Here is a 9,735-nt window from a genome sequence, read left to right as displayed (position 1 = left end):
TAAAATTGTATCTGATAATCACATTCAAGACTTGTCATTCCAGGTATTGTTTGAAGGAACCAGCAGATTCTTCTTCATAAGCACAGTAGCTTGGGAGCTGGTACATTAAATAATGTTTTGAGATCTTGGTAGTATAACTTTAGAAAATAAGTCAGCTGAAATAATTTAAATTGTACAACTATTTTTACATCAATCATGAAATTCTTTGAGGAAGACTACCATAGAAACCAAGTTATGCTATTTAAAGAGGGATATACACAAGTATTGCATGATTCAAAGTACTACAGTCTATGTCTAAAAGAACATTGCACATTGTCATTGAAAACCAAGCAAGACAGAACATACACCTTTAATAGTTTTTATTTACCTACTTACCTAACTTAAAGCACATTTAAGAATTATTTTCATTTCATTTTCCATAATTGTTGGTTTATATAAACCCACATTTTATCCATTGGATCCACATAATTTCCATAAGAAATATATACTAATAACCAGTATTCTTATCTGCATAAAAATACTGATAGTTATATTGTACACAAGTATGTACATTTATATAAAAATAATATGAAAGTTTGTGGAATGATTGTTGATTATAATAGCTTAAATACAATGAAAATACTTAAATACAATACAATGCAAAAACTTAAAAACAATAAAACATTTAGCTAATTGGAAAAATATATAACTCTTTTATTTTGTATCCAGCAGAACTTATTGTAACTTCCATTTGAAGTGACATCCCTTGATAGATATACTCCAAGAATTTCTAAAAAAATAATAAAAGTGTTTTTATTCTATAGACTTTATAGTAATGGATGTCTTGATAGTGCATAGCACTATTCTATGCTTTTATTAATAAAATTTACTATGTAATTTCTCTAGAACTTAAAACCTGTCTATGTAGCCTTCTGATGGCCAACTTCATATCTTTATTCCTTAAAGTATAGATAGCTGGATTTAAGACAGGAGTGACAACAAAGTCAACAATAGCAAAGAAATTATCCAGCGACTTGGTTGGGAAAGGCCACACATAAAGAAACATGCATGGTGTAAAAAACAAAACCACTACAGTGATGTGAGCTGATAAGGTGAAGAATGCTTTGGATAAATCAGTTGAAGAATGTTGCCGGACAGTGACCAGGATAAAAATGTATGATACAATCAAGAAAAAGAAGGTACACATAGATATGAAACCACTGTTGGCAGTGACCACAAATTCTAGTTTATAAGTGTCCATGCATGCAAGTTTAATGACCCTTGGAAAATCACAGTAAAAGCTTCCTACATTATAGGGGCCACAGAAGGGCAAATTTATGACAAAAATAAACTGAGACATGGCGTGAAACATGCCTATGGTCCAAGCAGCTATTACCAAAATCATGCACATTCTGGGGTTCATAATCGTCAGATAGTGAAGAGGCTTACAGATGGCTGTGTACCTGTCATATGCCATGGCTATGAGCAACACCATCTCAACTCCACCCATCACATGAATGAAGAACATTTGGATCATGCAGCTGTGGAAGGAAATGACTTTACAACCAGTTAAAAGATCAGATATTGTCCTAGGAACTGTTGTAGATGAAAGCCCCAAGTCGATGAGTGACAAGTTGGCCAGTAGAATATACATGGGGAAGTGTAAACGAGAATCAAAAATCACTGTGAATACAATGAAGAGGTTTCCAAAAATAATCCCCACATAAAATAAGGAGAAGAAGAAGAAAAAGAAGAACTGCATTCCAAATGTTTGTGCAAGTCCCAGCAAAACAAATTCATGTACAATAGAGGTATTCACTTGGCCCATTGGTTCAAAAAGCAAGGAAAATCCTGAAAAATCCTGAAAGATAAGATGAATTATAATTAAAGGCATCAGAAACAAGATTAAATGTTAGTAATTTAAAATCTATCACTGTGCCAGAGATGTAGCTCAACAGTAGGGTATTTTTTTTTTAGTTGGTGTAGACAATTTACAAAATACTAGGAACTGGAGAACAAGAGATTTATGGAGGTTGGAAAGAGTTCCTCTCAGAATGATGCAATACATTAAATTGTATTAATTATTAAAACATTTATGAGATAATTTATGAAGTTAGATAAAATACATTAAATGAATTCAAGAAATTCAGGTGAACTAAAAAAGATATTGAGAACAACCATAAGTGAATACAGTATTCCAGAGAATCAAAAGACTGTAAGACCATTAAAATGGTTTTCAAATTTAGAGATAATTTTAAAACTGTAATCTAAAATAATTAGAATTTAAGTGAATATCATTAATTAGAATGTAATGTGGGTAAAGACACTTAAAAAACTTACTTATTATATGTGTCAGCTGAAAAAGTGACTCAATGATATAATGCTTTCTTGGTGTGTGTGGAGTTTGATCTTCTGTACTGAAAAAAAGAAGAAATGAAAATTTATTTTCTATACATGCTTTTGACTCTGCTAGAACTAACAAGTAAGTTATCTTGTTCTTGAATTTCAATATTCTAGAGAGAATAAGACTGATTTCCTTATAATGTTAAAATGATTAAACTACACAGGATGATACAAAAAAACAGGCAGGTAAAGTGAACTATGATATAGAAAATGGCGAAATGTAACTATGTATCTCTCTCTCTTTGTATCTTAGAAATCAATGAAATATGATAAAATATTATTTTCTTCTTAAATTAGAAAATAATAATTATAATTAGTAAAATTTATTATTATTACAAATTCATTCATAGTGGCCAATGTTATGTGGTATTTTGATCGTGTTCTGACAAATAAAGTTTGCTTGGAGTCAGGGGGTGGAGCTAGCCACTAGCTGACCATATAAGTTTGGAGGACTAAAGAGAGAGGAGACAGGGAGTAGTAAGGCAGGGTTGAGAGAGGATCTCAGCGATTTTGTTCAGAGGAACTGTAGATGTGGGAAGCACCTGGCAGCTGCTTCCTGTTCTCTGATCTTTCAGGTTCTTACCCCAATATTTGACTCCTGATTTTTATTGATAAGATTAATTGGAATAATGGTTCAGGCCAATGCTGGTCAATACAAATCATATATTAATGAAATAGGTTTATTTATACATCACAAAATGGAAGAAAGAGTTTAACCCTTAAAGTAAATTTGAAATCATATAGCAAGAATTTTATCTCCATACCTTTTGGAGAAGTACTTCCCCTTTTGGAATTCTACTTGTATAGATTCTATCTTCAGCCACAAATACATCATCACATTTTAATGACCATGATATGGCTTTAAAACAATTTTAATAAGAATCATTAGGTATAAGTATATTGAATATGCATAGTTGTCTGTAACACAAATCTAAAAAGGTTTTATTAATTAAAAAAAAAAAACAAACCCAGAGCCAGATATTGGGGTGAAAGCTGAAAGATCAGAGAAGCAGAGCAAGCCAGCCACATTCTTACCTCTATGAAATCCTCAGCCTCAAGAGAGTGAGTTCCTGTTTCCTTTGCCTTATATACTTTTTTCTGCCTTGCCATCTAATTTCCTGGGATTAAAGGCATGTGTGCTTCCCAAACAAAGGCATAAGATCTCAACTGTTGGGATTAAAGATGTGTGCTACCATGCCTGATTCTGTTCACAGTGTGGCCTTGAACTCACAGAGATCTGGATCTCTGTCTCCAGAGTGATAGGATTAGGGTGTGTGCCATTACTGTCTGGCCTCCATGTCTAATCTAATGGCTGGCTCTGTCCTCTGATCCCCAGATAATTTTTTATTGGGGTGCACAACATATCACCACAGTTGTCTATAATAATAAAATAGAAATTGATGATGGAACTTAAAACAACATTAAGATTTTTCTTTAAAATATTGAGGGGAAGTAAGTTGCATAGTCCATCATTTTTACAATGATAGTTTTTCATTTATCTGAGCTTCTAATTCCATTTTTGAGTTTGAAGGAATCTTTCAATGCACATGTGATATGCATATCTGTTTTCCCCTCAAATGTCAAATTGTCTAGCCATTTAAGGGAATGACAGGTTTATAAAGATGTTTGAAAACCAGTATTGACTGATAACTGATAAAATATAGAATGTTAATAATTTTTTTTTGCACATTTTCATGTCATAAATGATATTAGGGAGTAGGTACAGTGAAATCAGTAAAGGGCTTTGTTTAAATTTCTTGGGCTTTGTATAAGGCTATCCTAAGACAGAAATTTCCTAAGGCATTCCACCCAGGCAGTGACAATGCTTTCTGCTTTGTGTTGACTAGGGTTGGCCATTTGGAGTGAATTTTGGTAATACAGTAACCATAGGAAAAACAGATATTCTGGTGCCCTCATTAGGCTCAGTGAGAGCAAGGGTAGTGTCACGTTGTATTACAACAGGAAAGGTACAATGTGCTCAGTCTCTATAATGGGACTTGTATGTATGTTTTCAGAGATGAACATTTGGTAAGGGATAACCATTGGTGTGCTTTTCCCTGGGAAAGGTTATTTCCCTCTCTCAGCGTTCCTTAGTTATTGTAATTCTTTGTGTAAGATTGAGGTTTTCCCACATCCATGTTAGCATGTCTATTGGTTTTATCCATGTTCACCAATTAATGAAATAAATACTTTTTTTTTTGAGCTGAGGATTGAACCCAGGGCCTTGTGCTTGCCAGGCAAGCGGTCTACCACTGAGCTAAATCTCTGGCACACACCTTTAATCCCAGCCCTGGGAGGCAGAGGCAGGTGGATCTCTGTGAGTTAGAGTCCAGCCTGGGCTACAGAGTGAGTTCCAGGACAGGCTCCAAAGCTACACAGAGAAACCCTGTCTCAAAAAACCAAAAAAAAAAAAATATTAAAAGAAGAAAGATACAATGAACTGTCAAATAAGCAGAAGCATTAAAATGCAGCAGAACAGGAAGAGATAATACTTTGGTAAGAATCCAGAGAATAATCATTTGGATTCCTTTCCCATTTCTATGATTTGCAAAAATTTTGGTTAACTCTCAATTTCTTCATTGTTTCCTACATTAGCCTATATAAAAAAATCATTCAAGTCCTTTTGGTAATGTACCATATACATTGTAAAACCATTTTTTTGCCACACTAGTACATTCATACTTTTGTCACTAGACTTCTAGTTCATATGTAGATCACTCAGTCTTCCAGGATAGGAGGGGAAATATTTGGGGAGAGGAATTGAACCTGAGAAGTATTATAGAGTTAATAAAATAACCCTTGAAAGGTTTCTTGGTAGTGCTCTGTACTGGACTGAAAAGACTGTGGTTGGTGACTTACTAAACTTGTCTGTGTCATTGGAAAAATAACACTGAAGTGGAAGAATTATTTGTAGTGCCTATGGTGAAATATTTCATAGTTCTTTTTTTCCAAGACAGGGTTTCTCTGTGTAGTTTTGGTGCCTGTCCTGGATCTTGCTCTGTAAACCAGGCTGGCCTTGAACTTCGCCTGGCTCTGCCTCTGGGATTAAAGGCATGTGTCACCACTGCCCGCCCGGCTCACAGTTTTAAAGTAGGATAAAATATATAACACATTTCAGCTTATAAAATCAACCACATTCCAATTAAGAATTAACCTTTGAATTACATTGACAAATTTAGAAATCACATTACTATTAATTTAATGATGTTGAAATGGTAGGTGAGAGTTACATTTTTTGAAGAACAAGATCCTAAGCTGTGTGAACTTATTTGCCTGAAGATTGCTTTCATTTATAGTGTGTATTTTATTTTACTGATAATATTTAATTTTTGTAAAATGTGGTGTTTACATTTAAAATATTTGGAACTGCTTGGTGCATAAAGAATGTGATCCTGCCAGAGACAATAGAATGTTTTGAAGAACAGGAAGAAGAGAAGGCATACAAAAAAAAAAAGAAATAAAAACAGGTTGGAAAGATAGAGAAAAGCAGTGGCAGGCAAAAAAGGAGAGATTCTTGAGGCAGGAACAAGGAGAATAAAGTGATGTCAGAAGGAGACACACTGTACAACTTCACATTGCCCATCCTGTTTTAAAACAGTACACATTATCAATTGTGAACTTCTCACTGAGTGGATTACTAGGGTTTCCGTGCACTATTACTCTATATGTTTCATGGAAAGATGTAGAGCAATAGAGTAGCTGTGGAGTAAGTAACTACTGATGCCAAGAGAAGATAAAAGAATGTAAATGAATGGATGTGGCAGTGAAATATGAAGGGACAAACTGGGTGTTTGATGGCTTTGGGGGTGGTTCAGCTAACTTATAGATGATTCACCTTCCAAAAAATCTAGGAAGTCATTGATCAAAATAAGGCTTTATCTTTCAGAAAGAGTTTTGTTTATCCTGGTTCTAATATTGATAGTTTTTTTTTATGAGGGTAAACTAAAGCTTAGAAGTCCAGGAAACTGTCTTTGTCCAACAAAGTAAAACCTCTATAAAACTATGACTAGAACACGTGGGAAAACTTCAACAAAATATTTCTCAAATGTATTTGTAAAAATAGGTACAAAACTGCTCACATGAAAAGCAAAATTATAATTCCTCCTAAAGTACAGGAAAATTGCATTTCATATATGTTTATATTTGTTGTTTTCTAGTTATGGGCTAATTATAAAATGTTAATGTTTAAATAAATGAAGGAAGTCTCACGCTTTTACAAACATCTTAGATTACTATTATATATTATTGTTAAATCAAGATGGATCCAAATAGCTTGTTTGCAAAAATAGTAAAAATGCAGCAAAACAACCACCTAGTTTTATACCAAAAGATGAAAACAAAAGCAAAAGCAAAAAAAAACCATTGCTTTATTTCTCTTCCTTCAGTACTGTCGATGATGGCATAAAGCTCTTAGGAGTTCATAAGAAGCCAAGTCCCCATTGTATTTGATGTTTTCCCTTGTGGTGGTGACTTAAAATTTGTCAGTCATTGGAAATCTAGGAATAGGTACCTTTTCAAACAAGAAATGAAGATACATGTTAATCAAAGAATACTAATAGAATAATGGCTTTACATGAAAGTAGGAAAGGACTGTTAAAGAACTCATCTAACCACTTGATTTTACATGATGCAGCCAAGTGTAATTAATAGCTCATCCACAGTAAAATGTTCAGAATTCCATATTGGTCTTCATCAATAATAGTCTACAAATGCTTATGAGAAATAGTTATGAAATCTCAGAATAACATATTTTATAGGATCACTTTAACCTGTTTAAAGGACCCTTTAGTCTTTGAACTCACATTCAGTTTGACATAAAACTGTCCCCCTTCCTAAAGGAATAGTACCCTCCCTACCCTATTCCTTGATGGGCTTTTCCAAGTTTTCTGTTTCTTTTTTTATTTCTTCAAGCATCCTGGCTAGTGCTTCATCAGTTCCAGTGATGAAGAATGCACATCTACTGCTTTTCTGCAGAAATCCTTGCCATGGGCCAGAATTTTTCTAAGTCTGAGCATAGTCCCTCAGTTTATGCATTGCCTAGAGCACACAAATGTTGAAGAATGAGGGAACTGCACCAGAACATTGGAAGTCAAAGCTTGAGAATATTCTGTTTTAAAATATAATCTGATTTTTAGATGTACAGGAAACAGCTGAGACCAGACGACTGCTTGGCACAGTTGAACATGAATTTTATAATTATTTGAGGGCCACTAAAAGCAGAAACACATGTATCTTGAAAAGTCCTTACACCAAAGAAGCAAAGTGAAAAATATCAAAAGGTTGTGAGCATGGGATTAATTATATAAGGCAATAAAATTAAGTTAAATCTCAAAACAAGAAATAATAATGAGAAATAAAAGGATAAACATGCTTTTGATAGGGGACATGTCTGAAATAATTATTGTACAGATGAAAACAACTATTATGGGAAGGATTTAAATGTAAAATATCCCTTACCTTCTGTCAAGGACTAGTGGTGCACTTTTAGGAGGAGGAAAACTCAAGTAGCTTATTCTTCATTTCTATAAGCAATGCCCCAAATACAAAGGTATATATATGATTTTTTTATATTGGCAAAGAAGATAATTAGTTGCTCAAGAGAGTGACCGACTGATGATGTGGAGGCGGCCAATACTCAGCTCATTAGTAGTTTCTTTGGGGAATTGGATTTTGAGTCACTGGTTTCCCCAAGAGAGAAATATCAAAAGAATTGCCTGCTTATCTAAGAGGAAAGCAAGAAGATTATGAAGTAATATATTAGCAATTATAAAACAACGTCTTTTATGAGTGATAATCTTACTGTATGCATTGTTGAGAAGAAGTAAAAATATTGCAAAGGTAGACAGCTGTACCTGTACCTTAAATTTCTATATTAAATTGAAAACAATCTAAAACTCTTTATCTGAAAATATATTTCCTAGAATTGTTAGTAAGTCAGAATATAAGTCCTTATTCTTTCATTTTGTCAGATTTTTGCCTATGAAAGCCTACATGTGCTGCAAAACCAGAAGATGAAGATCTATTTGAAAGTCATTACTTTTATCATTTGAGCTGATTGACTATAAATAAAATTTGTAAGTCATTAGTTCAATTTGTTCAGAGCTTTTGGAAGATATAGGTAGCTTTCTTGGCTGTTTAAAGAAGAGTCTGTGGTTGATATACTGGAGATTCATGCTACAAGAGTCTAGTTAATGGAGAAGATCATCATTCAACAGTGTATGAATAAAGCCATGAGGGAAATCTCAGTGGGTCTTGTCAGAGAAGCTTGTCTTTGTCTTGGATGTAAAGTCAGAATCTGATATTATTGAGGTTTTATTGAAATAATGATGTCTTTTTGCCTTTGTTTATAAAGTGTGTTTTTCAAGAATGTGTTTGTTTAGATCTATACTTCATTTTCTCTTACTAAAAAGAAAAAAGAATAGGTCAGTAGAAAAATGAGGAATGCTAGTTGATCTAAAAATTAATTTTTAGAAAATAATATAATATACATATGAGATTAAAACTGGAGAATACTTCTGTCAGATAGATCTTAAAATTAAAAGGTTTCTTACACACATACACACACACACACACACACACACACACACACACACACACACACACACAATTGTAGTCCTTTAACCATAATAGAATGAGCTTGTGAAAACCCTTTGTGATGGTTTGAATAGGTATGGCTCCCATAGACTCATGTGTGTGAATGCTCAGCCCATAGGAATGGCACTATTAGGAGGTGTGGCCTTGTTGGTGTAGCTGTGGCCATGTTTGAGAAAGTGTGTCACTGTGGATGCAGGCTTTGAGGTCATATTCTCAAGCCATGCCTAGTGTGACAGTTCACCTCCTGCTGCCTGAGGATCAAGAAACAGAATTCTCAGCTCCTTCTCCAGCACCTTGTCTGCCTGTATTCCATCTGCCATGATGATAATGGACTAAACCTTTGAACTTTAAGCTAGCCCTAATTAAATGTTTTCCTTTGTAAGAGTTGCCATGAGCCTAAAGCTCATGGACGGGTAGGAGGTGCCTGATCAATAAGTGCATTCAACCTTCCTAGAGCTCTAAAATGCTGGTGCTTGCACTATGGCAGTCATTTTTACTTAGTTTTTTGTTCCTGCTTAACATACTGGCTTGTTAAGGGCTCACCAGAAAGTAGAAACTCTTAAAGGAGCTGTATCCCCTCTTCTTCTTTTTCTTGTTGTTGTTGTTGTTCTCCTCCTTCACCTCCTCCTCCTCCTCCTCCTCCTCCTTCTATTTTTGGTTGTGAACATAGCCTTTAACAGCTGAGCCATCTCTCCAGTTCTCCTCCTCCTCCTCCTCCTCCTCCTCCTCCTCCTCCTCCTCCTTCTCCTGCTCCTCCTC

The 9,735-nt window shown here is 34.5% G+C and overlaps 1 protein-coding gene across 1 annotated transcript; it reads right to left on the bottom strand.

The window, feature by feature from the left end:
• Nucleotides 1-868: 868 nt before the first annotated feature.
• Nucleotides 869-1,807, bottom strand: LOC118583239 (olfactory receptor 4F17-like). The gene has a single exon (XM_036186674.1). The coding sequence runs from the start codon at nucleotides 1,805-1,807 to the stop codon at nucleotides 869-871; it is 939 nt and encodes a 312-aa protein (XP_036042567.1).
• Between the last annotated feature and the right edge of the window lie 7,928 nt (nucleotides 1,808-9,735).

The sequence above is a fragment of the Onychomys torridus genome, chromosome 4 (assembly GCF_903995425.1).
Source record: "Onychomys torridus chromosome 4, mOncTor1.1, whole genome shotgun sequence".
NCBI lineage: Eukaryota > Metazoa > Chordata > Mammalia > Rodentia > Cricetidae > Onychomys > Onychomys torridus.
Note: the sequence above shows the minus strand (reverse complement) of the source record. Positions and strands in the feature narration are given on the sequence as shown.